General features: G+C 39.4%; 1 protein-coding gene across 2 annotated transcripts in view; it reads left to right on the top strand.

Moving 5' to 3' along the window:
- The window catches only part of GPS1 (G protein pathway suppressor 1), a 17,190-nt gene extending 499 nt beyond the window's left edge, over positions 1-16,691 (top strand). Inside the window, exons 2-15 of one of the 2 annotated variants that reach the window (XM_039344303.1) lie at positions 1,369-1,572; positions 5,401-5,493; positions 6,697-6,878; positions 9,062-9,226; positions 10,138-10,273; positions 10,559-10,636; positions 11,169-11,229; positions 11,488-11,573; positions 11,819-11,913; positions 12,373-12,478; positions 13,309-13,389; positions 13,519-13,656; positions 14,421-14,555; positions 15,646-16,691. In XM_039344303.1, the coding sequence (XP_039200237.1) occupies positions 1,369-1,572; positions 5,401-5,493; positions 6,697-6,878; positions 9,062-9,226; positions 10,138-10,273; positions 10,559-10,636; positions 11,169-11,229; positions 11,488-11,573; positions 11,819-11,913; positions 12,373-12,478; positions 13,309-13,389; positions 13,519-13,656; positions 14,421-14,555; positions 15,646-15,720 (1,635 nt within the window). In that variant the 3' untranslated portion in view covers positions 15,721-16,691. The remainder of the gene's footprint in view (positions 1-1,368; positions 1,573-5,400; positions 5,494-6,696; positions 6,879-9,061; positions 9,227-10,137; positions 10,274-10,558; positions 10,637-11,168; positions 11,230-11,487; positions 11,574-11,818; positions 11,914-12,372; positions 12,479-13,308; positions 13,390-13,518; positions 13,657-14,420; positions 14,556-15,645) is intronic. The other variant, XM_039344307.1, reaches the window with a different exon arrangement.

Here is a 16,691-nt window from a genome sequence, read left to right as displayed (position 1 = left end):
TTTGGTTGTGTGGAAATTGTAGGGGTGACCTCTCGGGGCTGCTGGCTAGCGGAAGGATCAGCCCCTCGTTTCTCACTCCACGTACGGACTGAGAATATGTAACGTACGTCTGTATGGAAATTCCCAAAACAGAGCGGATAGGCTTAGTTTGAATGCTTTAAGGCAGGGGTCTTCAAACTTGGCCCTTTATGACTTGTAGACTTCAACTCCCAGAATTCCTCAGCCAGGCATGCTGGCTGAGGAATTCTGGAAGTTGAAGTCCACAAGTCATAAAAGGGCCGAGTTTGGGGTCTGTTTCTGCCTTCGTTCCCCCCCCCCAGTTGTGTGGTGACACTACAGCGTAAGTGGGGAAGTAGATATAAATTACTTATCATGACCAGCTGTCTACCCCTATCCTAAATATGACTGAAAGAGAATTATACTGTAGCATAATTTGCATAATGAAGAGTTGCTTTATTATTTCCTGGTTATGAAACGCAGTGGCCCAGCAAGTGCTGTCACAGAAAAGTTGGAATAAACTGGGTTTTGTTTCTGGGTTTTTTGCTGCTCTTGTAATTGTGCATTTGCTTCCGGAGATGAAAATCAACCAAAATGATGCCTGAAATGTAATGAAAGAAACTGAAGTACTTGTGAACAGACATTTGGGCAAACGGTCCTATCTCCTATGTCAGAAACTTCACCCTTGCTGGTGCAATAAGAATAGTAGAATCACAAGATGAAAACAAGGATGGAGAAACTTTTTCATCTTTCTGTCTCCTTCCTGGTTACAGTCCTCTGCCCAAAAGTTCTCTTTTGTTTCTCAGAAGGTTTTTGGTCTTTCTGTTGTTGATTTTAACTGATGCCTGAAACCAACAACCTTGAAAGATGACAACAGAGGGAGGAATTTGGATGTTGAATTTTCTCTCTGATCAGTATCTCCTAAAACATTTTTCAAATGTCATAGGTTTGCAGCATTAAAAAGTTTTAGAAATCACAATTTTTACTTGCCCCTCCCCAAAATCCCTCCTCATCTTTCTTACCTTAGAGATGCCATGTATTTTTCTAGCTCCTCTAAGGGCATTATGGAAAGTTTTCTGCGCCCAAGTTCATATTACCATGTCACAAGTTTCATGAAATGTATCTGTTCTGATTTTACTATTTATAATACAGTATATAGGTAGTGCATCCACTGTGCGTCCAACCCAGTGGATTTGACACTTGTTACTTGTTTAATGTAGCACATAAAGGCTAATTCTTTATAACCTTAAGATGGATATTATAAAGGCCTACGGTAAAAGAGAAAGAAAGCCAGTTCATATTATTCTAAGCCTACCATGAATTATAGCTGTTTATGACTGCAGGGGCATTAACTTCCTTTCTTTCCTTTAGCAGCTGGCGAGCTCTGTGTCAGGGCGAGGGGGTACAGAGAGTCAGGACAGGATGAGGGATAGTTCAGTTCCAAGCTCAGCTTCCTCGTCAGTGACAGATCTATACAACACTCCCCGCAGCAGTAGGTCAGACCTCTTCCTCCCAGGTACATCTGGAGACTTCAGCCTGAGTGCCTGCTTATCAGCCTGCACCCTACTTTATGAGGTATCTCAAAGGAGAAAGCACTCAAGGATGTCTGAGTGAGAATGACTTGAGTTTTATCAACATTAAGGCATATTCTTCTTTTATTTATTTTTTTAAAAAACCCTCCTTTCTGTGAATTGGATGTATTTCAAATAATAAAGGATTTTATCACATGCTGTTCAGCTGCTAGTAAAGATATTTGTCTCCCATTGTCTAAGAATAGTTTGTCTGCAGAATCGAAGCAATGGGCGACACTATAATTTTCCACAGCAGTTTAATGGCTTTACTTTGTTATGTATGTAATTTATGTATTTTAAACATTTTTCCACTTTTACGTAGTGATTTAAACATAACAATGCATATCTATTTTGTTTCCTTAACAAATGTCATTACTTAAAATCAAAGCAATTGACATTACCACAACAGCAGGATCACCCAACTATAAAAGCTAAGAAAACTGCAAGACTTGTTTGGGACCCATTGTTTCATGGTGGGTGGGAGGGAATGCATAGATGAGGTACTGGCATGAAGAGGGCTGTTCCTTTGGAAATAATTACCCGTCTTTTATTAGAACAGGGATAAGTAGTCCAGAGACAGCATATGGCTCCTATATTGTTTTGGTTTGTTTTTAGTGGCCTCCAGAGATCACATAGTTGAAATTTGGCATCAAATTGCTGAGTAATAAAGCACAGCATTCTAATCCGTAGAAATAAAAACAATATGTGCAAAAAATATAGTCTAGCAGGAACCCTTTCTGCAATTCTCAGAGACTCCATAGAATGGGAGAAGCCAAAAAGCTAGGCCTTTTTTAGATAGTTTTTGGAGAAGCTGGGTTTAAGAAATATTGCCTTACAATATTTCATCTCTTAAAACCTCCAATAATTCTTTCCAAAATTGAGTTGTGCTTTTTACTCTCCTAGGTTTTGAAGTATGCCATTAATATATCATTATAGTTTAGTATTGTACATTAATGGAGCTGGCAGAAGGAGGGCTCCTTGGAGTGGCCATTAGATGAGCATTCTGTTGCATGGTGTCATCATGATATTGCCCTCTCCAGTGTGATATTCAGGCATCCCCAAATTAAAAGAAAGTAGTACTTTGCCATGAAAAGCTTATTCACAAAAGACAAGGCACCCAAAAAACAAGGTCTAAATGAAGATTCATAAATAAATAGTCTGCCCTTTCTATATGTTCAGATACCCCACCTTTAATCATAAAGAACTCAAGTTATGTTTTCTCCTTCTAAAAAGACTATACTGTGAAAAAGTACATTTTTCTTGAAATGTCTTGTTTGTATAATATGCATTTCATATGCAGAGAATGCAGATTCTCAGTGGGAAAAGCCTTGGGCAATACAAATGGCTTTGAGAGAGGTTTTGGAGAGTTTCTGCTAACCAGACAAGACGAGGGTTATGAAACCTGTGGCCCTTCACATGTTGCTAGGTTAGTTACTTCAGTCCCAACCTTCCTAACTAGTGGATATTTCTAATAGCAAGTGTAGTCAAATGGCATTTGCAGAACTTCAGATGCCAATCTACATTCTATTAAGATATATTGACCAATGATCTGACACTGATACTATATCTTCAAATGTTCATCTAAATTTGGTGGCTCCAATGTCTGCAAATGGAATAAATCTGTAAAGCCAGGTTTTTAATCATTATTTCATTATCCAGACCATTTGAGGCATATGGTTAATTGAAGAAAAAAACCAATGATCTCAGCTTAGGTGAATGCCGTAAACCTTGGGGGGGGGGATTCAGGTAGTTAATTTATAATCACAGAAGGCTCTGTGAAATTGAACACTCTATTGTCCAGCCTTTTAATGTATCCTTTGAAATAATAGGGTTCAGGTGAAAAGTCACAATAGCAGTATTTATTTCTTCAATTTATATAGCCACCCATCTCACCTAAATGACTCTGGAAGACTCACAACATTATCTCTTCACATAAGAATACAATTAGGATCTCATGGCAATAAACTTTTCTTTGGATCAAAGATTTTTAGTCTGTCTTTGTGAGGCTTATGTCTCATCAAAACAATTTTCTAATTAAAGTAGGTAAAATATCCTTCATTTTCTGCTTAAAATGACAAGCTCTTAAACCCGTTTTTGTTGATTTCCAATTAAAAAAAGGATTTAGAAATAAAGGAACCTTGTTAGGGCTGCATTTGGCTCTTGGTTCACTGCAATCTTTGGGTTAAGGCAGGGGTAGGAAACCTTGGCTCTTTTATGACTCGTGGACTTCAACTCCCAGAATTCCTGAGCCAGCATGGCTCAGCTTGGAAACCTCTCCCTTTCCCCTCAGCATGGCTGGCTCAGGAATTCTGGGAGTTGAAGTCCACAAGTCATAAAAGAGCCAAGGTTGCCTATCCTTGGGTTAGGGCAGTGTTTCCCAAACTTGACAATTTTAAGGCATGTGGACTTCAACTCCCAGAATTCCACAGCCAGCGTTGCTGGCTGTGGAATTCTGGGAGTTGAAGTCCTCATACCTTAAAATTGTCAAGTTTGGGAAACACTGGGTTAGGGTATTGGGTTGCCCTGTGCAGTTATAAATCAAGAGTGCAACCTATGATATCATATTCAATCCCCACTGTCACACTACAGAAGAAGATTGGTACTAGGTAGGCTGTCGTGCTATAAGACTAATCTTCTTTCATTTCTCATTGGTAAACTTCTAATAGACTTCCAAGGAAGCCTAGATTTTCTTGAAACTCTTGCCTTCCTATCCTTATGGGCTTTCTAAAGGAACTCAGTTGGCCAGAGCATAGAATAAAAATAGGGCTTTGATACGATCTAATGAGATTCCTGATACTGATGTTCTTTAGATCAAGATTATATCAAATAAGTGTGAAAGATGACATCTGTGGAGGTTCAGACATGGCTTTAGACTTAATTGTGCTTTTGTCATGGTTCATATTTAGCTCCCTTTGTTATAAATAGTTTTACTTTTCTTTGCATTTATAGCCATGTTTTTGATGTGTGTATGCTTGCTTGATTTATCCATAGTGTATATTTGTAAATTTTTATGTATGAAATTGTAAATCTGCATTTGCTCATGCCATGTAAAGTTACTGCTCTTTGTTTCAGTTGTTGAGAAAATTCGTGATGAGGGCAGTCTTGCCCTGTCCCCAAAGTCTGAAATGCCCACTTATAAATCCAGCCCTGAGCTTGGATAATGAACTACGTATTGCAGAATAACAATAATAATTTCAGACTATTATTTCATGTTTCAGCCTTGGCAGTATTGTGGAGATACAGTACATATATTCAGTACTGTATACATTATACGTATGTGTGCTCTTGGATTTGACTGAAAATTTTTTCATAAAGATTTAAGTTGATTTTCTTGTTAACAATTATTTCCATTCATTTTGAATGAAAATAAAAAGTATACTTAGAATTTTCTATATGAAGCAATATAAATTTTAGATAATCAGCTGACAAGCCAGAAAAACATCCCAATTTAATTATCCTAAATTCTGTTAATTTCTTTCCCAATATAACATTGTTCCATTTGCTCACCATAAGAACAAACTTTGTAGACATTGATATATACTTGATACATATTGAGGGGATTAAGTTGCCTTTTTTGGTTCAGAAAATGGTTAATCATCTCCGTTTTATTATTGAGAGTGAGGAAAACTGTTGCGTGACATAGTGATACAAAGCGAGAGTAGCATTTCTGGGCAGGCCTGGAAAAGAACTTCATGGAGTGAAAATCCTAAGTTATAGATGCATTGCTTAAATGTCAAGTTCATTTATGTTTGCTGGTGCATGGGAATCTTCCCTTTGGGGCTGGGAGGGAGACTCCTCATTTCTGTTTCACTCACATGCTTTGCTGTTACAGGGTGCGGTAGAGCCCATGCAGATTGATGTAGATCCCCAAGAAGATCAGCAAAATGCACCTGATATCAACTATGTGGTGGAGAACCCAACTCTGGTATGTGCTTGAGGGCAAAAATGACAGAACAGGTTTCTTAGAATTGTCTTCCAAAACCCAGGTTCTCCATCAGTCCTTAGTTTAAGCAAATACTATCTGTTCATTGTTTTACTTGTAACCTTTGCTTATACAGTATATTGAGGAAGATTGATTTACATTATCAGTTAAAATGGCGGGCGAGGGGGAGCTGAATCACAACTGCTAGAAACTCTTTCACATTGCGTAACAAAAACAATCCACCGTTTTCCTCTTCTTCTTTTGATAAAGTGACTTTCGAGTGGAGCTTAACTATTAGGAGACCTTAAGAAGATACCTGTGTTGCTTTAGTGGCACCAATAGGGAAATAGGTTACCATTGCCTTCTTCCAGGATGCTTTTTCAGCTTCCAGTCTTACAAGTATAGCCAGCTTAACTTTTTGAGACTGATGGTGCTATCCGCTTGTCATATCTCATATAACTATCAGTGCTTGAGTTGTAAATTTAAAAGAAATTCTTATATTTAGGTAGTGCTTTTGATTATTAACCTTACAGCAGCCCTATAAAATAGGTCAGGATTAACCCCGTATTGGGAATAAAATTACCAATGTCTAGATCAACTTCATATGTATTGCCTTAAGGGAGAAAAATCATTACTGTGATAACTGTACCAACTAGTTCTTTCTTGTCTGCTCTACAGTTTTGGAGAGTGTCATCATCATATGAGCTTTTACAGCATAGAAGTTAAGAACTTGGCTAGGAGTAGAAAAATCTTAGCTCAAGTCTATTCATCCTTAGTCACAAAAGCTGGTTGACTTTGGGTCAGTCGTTCTATCTCAGCCCACCATAGCTCACAAAGTTGTTGTGGGAATAAAATAGGTGCACTGTTTTACCAGCTTCGTCAGTGAGCCCAGTTATTTTTTTTTCTTTTTGAAGATAAAAAACGATGTATGTAGTATGATATGATCCAGTGCATTAATTCTACAAAGAATATTGATGCATAGATATTTGTTCCACAGATTACAGAATGTAACAAAAATGTCCAATTTGGATAATTGTCATTAAAAAACAAAAATATCCAAGAATGATTCATGCATGCTTCAGGATCTAGAGCTAGGAACTCTATGGTTCCTCTATAGTTATTGGACTAAAAAGGAGCAAGGAGCCTAATAGTTGGGCTAGTACTCACTACAATCTTTGATCTCTTCATTCCGGCTGGGGCATTCAGGATCTGGAGCAGTATGCAGCAAGTTACAGTGGCCTGATGAGGATTGAAAGACTGCAGTTCATTGCTGACCATTGCCCACAGCTGCGAGTGGAAGCCCTGAAGATGGCACTCTCATTTGTCCAAAGAACATTCAATGTGGATGTTTATGAGGAGATTCACCGAAAATTGACTGAAGCTACCAGGTACTAAGATGAAGAAGAGTCTTGAGAAGCTTGTTGGGGATGCACAGTACTAAATATATACAGCGCATACAGCCTATAAGTAGAGCAATGAGAGCTAAGCAGATACCGGCTAACACAGCTGAATTGAGGTTGTTACATCCAATCACATGTGGGCAGCAAACTGACGGACCTATTACACTCTCGATGGCCAAATCACCGATACTTAAAGGGCTATAAAAAAACAATGTCTCTCCAATGTTAGCTTACACTTTGACAATGTTAGCAGTGGCTAACGAAAGCTTATTTACATATATATATATATAGTGTTTGTATTTGTGTGTGCGTGTGTGACTTTGCGTCAGTCAACTATCTGTTTACATACACACATGCACACACACACACATTTATTTATTTATGAGACTTATATACCGCTTTAAGTGCGAGCACTCTCTAAGCGGTGTACACCAGTAAGCAATGTGTGTGTATATATATATATATATATATATATATATATATATATATATATATATATATATATATTTATATTGCCCCCAACAATCTGGGTCCTCATTTTACCTACCCCGGAAGGATGGAAGGCTGAGTATATATGGAGAGAAACAGAGAGAATGTTAATAACCAGCATACAGCAAGATAAATTACAGTTAAATGTAATAAAGCATTCATGCAAATATGAATGACATGAATTAAATATTGCATGGATTATGAATGTTATATCTACAAAATCTATAAAAGTAAGTAAACCTATTAGCTTATGAAAGTTTTTTAAATATTATTCTGGTGTTTTAAAACTAACATTTATAACAATGTGCAACAAACTATAGGATGTAAATTATCATTTCTAACACAAAATCTAATAGATACAAAATACTATGGCACAGATTTCATACAGTTTTCCCTGAAACAAGCACATGCCCCTTTTTGATATCTGTAGGTAATATAGCAAAATTGAAAAGCATTCCAGGAGACTATATTGTGCCTTTTAGATAATGGAAACTAAAGATAATAAGTCTGGATACTCTGGAGAATTTCCTAATAGCATGCATAAATATCCTTATAAAAGGGGCAGTTCAGAAGAAAATGAGCAACTTTCTCACCATTACCTGTTCTGCATGGGCAAGGCTGCTAATTGTAAGATATTCTCTTATACTTCCAAGTCAACTGTTGGTAAAATGTTAAATTGTGCTAACATCCTACCTTACCTATATTTAGATACTGCAGTCTGTCTAAGGCAGCGGTTCTCAACCTATGGGTCGCGACCCCATTTGGGGTCGATCGACCATTTTACAGGGGTCGCGAAACAACGCGATCCACCATTTTCCCCCCCAGGGGGCGCCGCCGCGCATGCGTCCATGTGATGGGGGTCGCCGTCACACAAAGATTGAGAATCGCTGGTCTAAGGTATTTGGCTGTATTGAAATTGAAGATGGAACGCTTACATTTTCAGTTAGGTCTATTATTGCCATATTCCATTCCCATGGACATTTTGCAGTACCATGTGTATGTATAAAAAGTAGAAAGCCCTGGGAGAGTCCCCCTATTAGCCAGATGACTGCATCCAGAAGGTTACCATTTTTGCTCAGCTCTTGCATATGGTTTCAGTTTGGGATCCTCCTTTACATCTTAAGAGCCATTCATGCACCAGTAGAAAGGGAGCCCTTTCATTTGCTTTCTGGTATTTTGATGAACCAAGCATTAGAATCAAAGTGTAGCTGAGAGTGTTTGCTGTTTAAATAAAACCTCACCTAGCTGGGAGGTAGAGCATAGTTAGGCTACTAAAGTGAGTTTTTGATTGTCTCGGCTCTTTGTTTACCTTCTTTGCTTAAATCACAGATACGTTGCTATTCCTCCCTCAAATTGTGAAACAAAGAGATCTGTCTTGTTTTTCTCTCTGTAGTAGTTTTCCTATATGTCATCCGTTTTAGTTCCCATCAACCCATTCAGCGCAACCTGTGGCAAGGCATTATGGGAGTTCTATATATCAGTAGAACTTCTTTTCTGAATTTAGAATTTCACTCTTCAAAATATCAATATTGTCTAGAGCCAATTGATTGTACTCCTAATGCATTACTACGATCCTTCTCAATTCTTGTAGATTGTGGCCGTATATAGGTTTTGTTATATCTGTAGGTAACAGATGATTCTGTGTCCCTGTACACTTTGTGTATCTCCTGTTTTCTTTTCAGAGAGCTGCAGAACACACCTGACGCTGTCCCAGACGGTGGGATAGAGCCCCCTCCTCTAGACACAGCGTGGGTCGAGGCTACACGCAAAAAAGCTCTTCTCAAACTGGAAAAGTTAGACACGGATCTTAAGAATTATAAAGGAAATTCAATCAAGGAAAGCATCAGGTGATACTGAGGAAATTAATGAATAAAAAAAAAGAAAAGAAAAGAAATTGGAGTTGGTAGTTACGAATTTGTAAAACTAAGCCCAGAATAATATTTCAAAGCGTCTTTTGGAATTATTTGATGGGCTGCATATTCTTCAAATGGCATTTTCTTGAATGTATTGTTTACAGTTTTCTGATACATGTTGCCGTGAAATAAAACCACGAGGAAACATTTGTGTAGAAAATGCTACACATTTCCTTTTCACTTGAAAAGGTTTTTCCATAATCTGTAGTCACATTTCTCAAATGTGTCTTGAGAAAGGAAACTGAATGACTCAACTGTTTTTCTCTCATTTCCAAGAATTAATAATTTGCTCACCATAATGCCCCTCCTCTATGAACCTTTCAGAACGTAGCATGAAATATACTATTTTTATTCTAAATATGTAATATGTGAGACACAGCTTATCTCCAATATAATTTTTTTCCTTCTGTGACCCACATTCTTCCTAATGCTGCTACTGCTTATTCCCACTCTCAGATTTTGCAATACATGTATCTTACACTCTTCTTCATGTAATATACATTTGTTGACTGATAATCTGCATAACAGTTGTATTCCTCAGCAATGGTGGGTCTTATTCATGGTAGCTTATGAATAGTTTTGCAAATGTTCAGAAGAGGCAATGGAACTGTTTAGCCATGAAGCACAATAGATTTTGTAATAGAAGCATAATAAATAAGTATACTTGATCTTCATTTTTAATTTTCTATGGAAATGCTGATGCTAAGTATCTACCAGAAATACATAAAAACATTTTTCACCATGTGTTACCCAGTAGTTAGACTTTTTGGACAAGGGCGAACAATGTTTAGGGTTATGTATTTCTGACGCTTACTTGTTTATAGCTGACACGTATCTTCTTTTAGGAGAGGCCATGATGACTTGGGAGATCATTACCTTGACTGTGGAGACCTCAGCAATGCCCTTAAATGTTATTCACGAGCTCGTGATTACTGCACCAGTGCAAAGCATGTTATTAACATGTGCCTCAATGTTATCAAGGTAAATAGCAATTTATCTCACAGTCCTTTATTTGGGGAGGGGAGACTAGTAGAATTTAATCTCTGTTCAAGGTAGGCTTTCCCCCCCCAACTCATAATTAACATATAAACCTTCTTTCCTTTCCTATCTTTGCATTTCAAATTTCAAGTTTTCCCATCAGTGCTTTTCATGAAGTCTCAATGAGTCAGTAATGGCAGGCTACTACAACTCCACAAAAAGGTCTCTTTTCACAATTACAGCACACAGTAGAACTTGTCAGATATGTCTGGACTTGTTTCTTTGCAGGTCAGTGTTTATCTTCAAAACTGGTCCCATGTCCTGAGCTATGTGAGCAAAGCAGAATCCACGCCAGAGATTGCAGAGGTAGTATGCGTTTTCCATCTCGTCTGCTGCAATACATTCCAATGATCGACTCAAGATCACCTGCTGACTTTCCCAAGCAAATGGGAATTTGGAATTAGCTCACTCTGATTTAGTCATATGCTAGATCATGCTAATTCCTCGTTTGCCTTTAGTTGCTCTGTTTTGATCTGCTGATAAAAATATAGTCCTGTATAGTACCTTTGTGATGCTGCATACTGTTTTAACTTGTAGAAGGATTGTTAGAGCTATTTAATTAATAATGAACTTGGAAGTAGACGTGAGGCTCAGATTCCCTTATGAAAAGAAGCAGAGATTCAATTTCCTCATTGGCTTCTGTGATAATGTGTTACGCACATGATCCCTGTTTAGAGCTTTGAATGGATCCATCTGCCTTTCAGATGTGCTTTTGATCCGTGCCAAGGGGGGGGGGGGAAACAGAGAACAGAATTGCTTCCTCAGAAAAGCTTAATGGAATGAACTAGCTAATATATTACTGCTCATTTGCTGATTTTTCTCCCTCCTTCCTGTCCAGCAAAGAGGAGAACGGGACAGTCAGACACAGGCCATCCTTACCAAATTGAAATGTGCTGCAGGTGAGAAAATGGTTTGCTTGCTTAACTGATATTGTCCTTAGTGGTAATGGTTGTGTCCAAGCAGTGCAATGTACTAGCGAAATTTGCCTTTCCAATATCTCTCCCTGTATTGTAACTGGACAAAAAACCCCAAGTCAGTCTCTATTCCTAGAAGCTATTATTAATTTAAGAGGCTCTCCCATAGGTTTCTATGTGACCCCTGGCATTCTCTTTTTTCCAATTCATCTGCACAAAAGAGTAACTTAATCTCTTTCTCAGGCTTGGCTGAATTAGCTGCCCGGAAGTACAAGCAGGCAGCAAAGTGCTTCCTGTTGGCCTCATTTGATCACTGTGACTTCCCTGAGGTGAGGATGTGGAAGAGATGTGAGCTGGCAAAACAGTGGGGTTTAATGCGGAGGAAATGGCACGTACGAGACCATCTGTGACCTTTTCCAAGCTAAATCTGGAGAGATCAGCTATTTTTTTCTCCTTGTTTTTTTCTGGGAAGGCCACCTCCTCTTTTCCTTGGAGACCTGGGGAAAGGAATCAGGCAATCTTGGGCTCTTTATCTCTATTCTTTAGAGGCTGTCCCTTCTCTCTTTTTTTCCAGCTGCTCTCTCCTAGCAACGTAGCTGTATATGGTGGCCTGTGTGCACTAGCAACTTTCGACCGACAAGAATTGCAACGTAATGTCATCTCCAGCAGGTAAATGATCTGTGGAACTTTGATGATGAAATAAACTAAATTATAATGGACATGTTAGTGGATTTATTAATGGGAGCAGACAAATGGCAAGAGTGAAAGAGATTATGTAGTCTCCCTCAGCTTGTGTCAACCATACTCAATTTTAATTTCTTCTGATTACTTTTCCTTGGTACTGGTAGTGCTTGTGACTGGTCAGTTATGGTCGTATGTCAAGGACTATCTGTAATTTTAAAAAAGGCAGAATGAAGAATTATAGACTTATTCCGATCTGAGTTCAGATTTTAGACCGTCATGCCTTTCCACTGCCATTCCCGTTGACTCCCGAGACAGTAGTTACGCACAACCTTGTAGAAATGATCACACAATCAAAATGACTTTCCCATTGAATAGAAATGCCCTCTTTGAAAGAGACATAAATGATGATTGGACTGGGTTGTGTGAATACTTTTGTGTCTGCAGCTCCTTCAAACTGTTCTTGGAGCTAGAGCCACAGGTGCGTGACATCATCTTCAAGTTCTATGAATCCAAATATGCTTCATGTCTCAAGATGCTGGATGAGATGAAGGTATGTCCTAGAGTTTTAGTGTTTTAGTTTTAGCTTCAACAGCATTTGAACTGTGAGAGCCCTTTCTTAACTGGACAAAGCTGCTCTTGTCTCAGAAGCATAAGCAAGCCTGGCTTAGGAAGGGGTAAATGAAAGACTTCAGAGATAATACCAAGTCATAGTCTGGGGGGTACAAGAATTTCTGCCTTTCTTGCATGTTAGCCTTAACTACATTCTCTTTCAGTGTGTTCAGATAAAATGTTATCACAGGCTGCTGGGCATTAAGCTCAGTCTGAAAAATAGAAAAATATGTTATAGCTATGCATTCTTATAGATATACACAGATTCCTATTAAATATCTTTTAAAAAAAACTCAGGAAAGCACATAAATGTTGCTAGAGGAAAAGACTGCCCATATAAAGCTGTTAAGCTGAAATTGTACAATCTTGAGAGTTAGTTCAGCTACATGTATAAGATTTGTCTTTTGTCGTCTTACTATCTCTTTCAAAAAATTATCCTGGCATGCTTTGGATGTTGTTATTGGGGTTTTTTTTTTAGACTGGCTTGTTCGGGAAAAAACATGGAAACAGTTAACAGTTTTGGATATTCTTTTCCTCCGTTATTACAGTTACTTCCAGTTCTCCCAGGTTAATAGCAAATTATTAGAAAGAGATTAATGGATGTTATGGTAACACCAAAGGAAATGTGGCAGTGCCTTGGTAAATCTTATTAGGTAGATCCAGTGTTTCTTTTCTGTTTACTAGTAACATTTTGCAAACACTAGAAATGATTGCTTTATAGAGCAAAGCTTTGGAAAGCTTTATGTCCATTCTTCTTTCTATTCTGAACAGGATAACCTACTATTGGATATGTACCTGGCACCCCACGTGAGAACGCTTTACACCCAGATACGAAATCGGGCCCTTATCCAGGTAGCTGTCTTTACCTGTGGCTGCATTTTGACTTTCCTTTGTTCCTTTTTTCACTAAATACAGTGCAGAGTCACTCTCAGAGTATTTCTCTGTCTCTGTTTCTTTCTTGACTTTTCCCTTTATTTCCAGTATTTCAGCCCTTATGTGTCAGCAGACATGCGCAGGATGGCCACTGCTTTCAACACTACTGTGGCAGCTCTGGAGGATGAGCTCACTCAGCTGATCCTGGAGGGGCTAATAAATGCCAGAATAGACTCCCACAGCAAGGTGAGTCCCCGTCGTGCAAGTGCTCCTAAGTGTCTCTGGCCACTGCTGAAGGCCAATGGCTAGCTAGAAAGAATGAACGTAATGGTTTGCACACAGTAATTAACGCCATACAGGCAGTCCACAACTTATTGGGCCCCACAGTTGATCCCAACCTTTCTGTTGCTGAGGAAGAAAGTTGTTAAATGAGTTTTACCCCATTTAATGTCCTTGCTTGGCACAGTTGTTAAGAGAATCGCTGTAGTTGTCAGAAGATCGCAGAAGGTGATCAAGGACACTGCAACCGTCATAAATACATGCCAGTTGCCAAGCATCCAAATTTTGATCATGTAACCATAGGGATACTGCAGTGGTTGTAAGTGTGAAAAACAGTCATAAGTCACTTTTTTCAGTGCCGTTGTAACTTTGAAAGGTCTCTAAATAAATGGTTGTAAGTTGAGGACTACCTGTGCTCTAGAATATTTTAGCCAATATAAGAATCTGGATATTGTACACAAGGTATAACTTCTGGGTACAAGAAACCCTGCTTTGGTTTAAGTAATTATTTAAAGAAAAAAATTATTTTGTTTCTACGTAAAAAGATCTCAATTCTTTTGACTTTTAAATTTTCGGAAGATGCTTTTCCCTATTTCATTTCCCCCCAGAAATGCTAGAAGGGCTGTTGCTTTTTGTTACCCAGAGACCCCGTGGCGCTCGTTTGCTGCTCCTCTTCGTCTCTGAATAGTCTTTGTTCCTCCCCCCCCCCGCTACCTAATCTTATTCTGTAGATTTTGTATGCCAGAGATGTTGACCAACGCAGTACTACCTTTGAAAAGTCCCTACTCATGGGAAAGGAGTTTCAGCGTCGCGCCAAAGCTATGATCCTACGAGCTGCTGTCCTGCGTAATCAGATCCATGTGAAGGTGAGCAAAAATGCCCTGCATTCTCCAGGGGTTTGCATCTTCATGGGCCAGCATCAACCAGCTGTTGATGTAAATATAAATGAGAGCATTTGAGCTGAGCTGATGAGTGGAACGAGGGTGAGCATCTCCTGAATTATTTTAGCGGACGCTTAAATATTTGAAGGTCTCAAGCAGGTTAGGTAAGACTTTCATCTTTCTTAGAAGTATCTTATTATTTGAATACAAAGTTGCCGTGAAGGTAAGAAGAGCCTTGCTGCATTAAGCCGAAGGCCTTTCTGGTCAAATTTTCTGTTCTGTAAAAACCAAATACACTTATCCACTTGTGGATCTGATGACAATAGCCATTTTTTCAATCTGGCTGCCCAGGTTGGGGTACAAGGAACTTTGCCTCTGCCTTTAGCTCTGGTATACAACCCTCAAGATTAATAGCAATTTTCACTCCCCAAATCCCTCTAGTTCCACTTGAAAAGTGTCTTTGAGTCCATTGTACATGTTGTAGCAATGAATGTCTTTGTTTTATTATGTATCGTGCACAGTGGTTCCTGCAGCAGGAAATGACAAAATGAACATAATCCAAAGGTGGATTTTTCTTGGCCGATCTACAGAAAAGATGCAGGAAGAGAAGAGGGCTATGCAAGGCATTTGAAAGAAGCAGCTGGGAATGGATTTTGTAGTAGTTGTGTGACCCTAGCAATAGACATAACGGCTTGGACTCTTCAGAGGAAGAGGGCTTCACTCGCACACATTACAAAACCCTTCTTTCAAAAAGTTTTGCCCAGCCTTAGGAGAGACCTTTATCCTTGGGGCCCTGAATCCTCAAGTTTCCCTTAACTGTGTTATATTTTGTGAGACAACCCAAAAGGTGGGGTTCTTTTACCACTACCCCCCCTTTTTTTTCCTGAAGGAGTAAAACTATGTCTCTAAATGCCGCCTAATCTTTTAGTCTTAATTATTCCATTAATCTGGTTTTGGCTCCTTGGGGGTTTCCTTCACTTGCCTGCTGCTATGGCAACTTGTGAAATGGGAGAGAAGCTTTTTTTCCTAGCTGATTACTTACTGGGCCTTGGGTCTCTCTCTTGCCTTGTTGCAGTCTCCTCCACGAGAAGGAAGCCAAGGTGAACTCACTCCAGCAAACAGCCAGTCCCGGATGAGCACCAACATGTGAAGCTCTCTGAGCCAGCAAAAGACTGTCCCTTCCCTCCCTGCCCCACATACCCAGGGCCATGCGTATCCCGTATCCACAACATCAACTGTCCCTCGGTGCCTTTCAGACTCTCTGGCTGGGGGGCGGGGGCGGGGGGGGGGCAAGACCGTTGAAGGCAAGCTTTGAGAGTCTGAGAACTCCTTTTAGAACAGACAACGTTCGTCAGATGCAGCCCTTTGAGAATATGCAAGCCTACGAGTGCTGGCTTCATCCTATCCTTCCCAGGGTTTCTCACAAACAGAAACTGATCTTGGTTTCATTCAGCTGCCAAAAGAGCTTTGTTGTTTTTGTTCAGTAAAAGATAAATAGCATGAATCTGGAGGACATGTGTGTTCGTGCAGAACTTCTCATTTGTACGAATGCATCGTCTCAGACCCTGAGAGTCTCTTGGACAGCATCACAGGAAAGCAGGCATCCTTTCCATTTACTCATGTCAAGGCTGTGTTTTTATTCATCTGGAATCAGCTCCATTTTAATCTGTTCTTGGGTTTTTTTTTTCTTAAGGGTGTGTGCTCTGGCTTGTTTTCACATCCCCAGACCTCAGTTGAATAGTTGATTCCTTTGATAATCCCTGCTCCAAATGGGGTGCGATGGGGGGAGACACATGTGGAATTGTCTCCCTCTGCACTTGGGCAGGTCCTGCCTGGCTGCCTGCACTGTTACTTTCCTTGTTAATTTACTTTATAACAAAAGGGGCATGTGGTCACAGGCCTGACTCAGATTGTGTTGCATTAACAAGCGTAGGTTGAATGTTTGAGTGTTCCACAGTTACTTACATTTGGGGAGGTTCATTGGGGTTCATCCCAAGGAAGCAGTTACAAATTTGGATCTAACTCTTGGCCAATTTATCTACTTTCCCCAGACACTGTTAATGTTGTTTAGTTTAAAGCCACATTCTCTCCTATGCATTAAAAACATAATTGCAATGATAA

Source organism: Crotalus tigris, unplaced genomic scaffold, assembly GCF_016545835.1.
Source record: "Crotalus tigris isolate CLP2741 ecotype Arizona unplaced genomic scaffold, ASM1654583v1 scf7180000017551.9496454, whole genome shotgun sequence".
NCBI lineage: Eukaryota > Metazoa > Chordata > Lepidosauria > Squamata > Viperidae > Crotalus > Crotalus tigris.
Note: the sequence above shows the minus strand (reverse complement) of the source record. Positions and strands in the feature narration are given on the sequence as shown.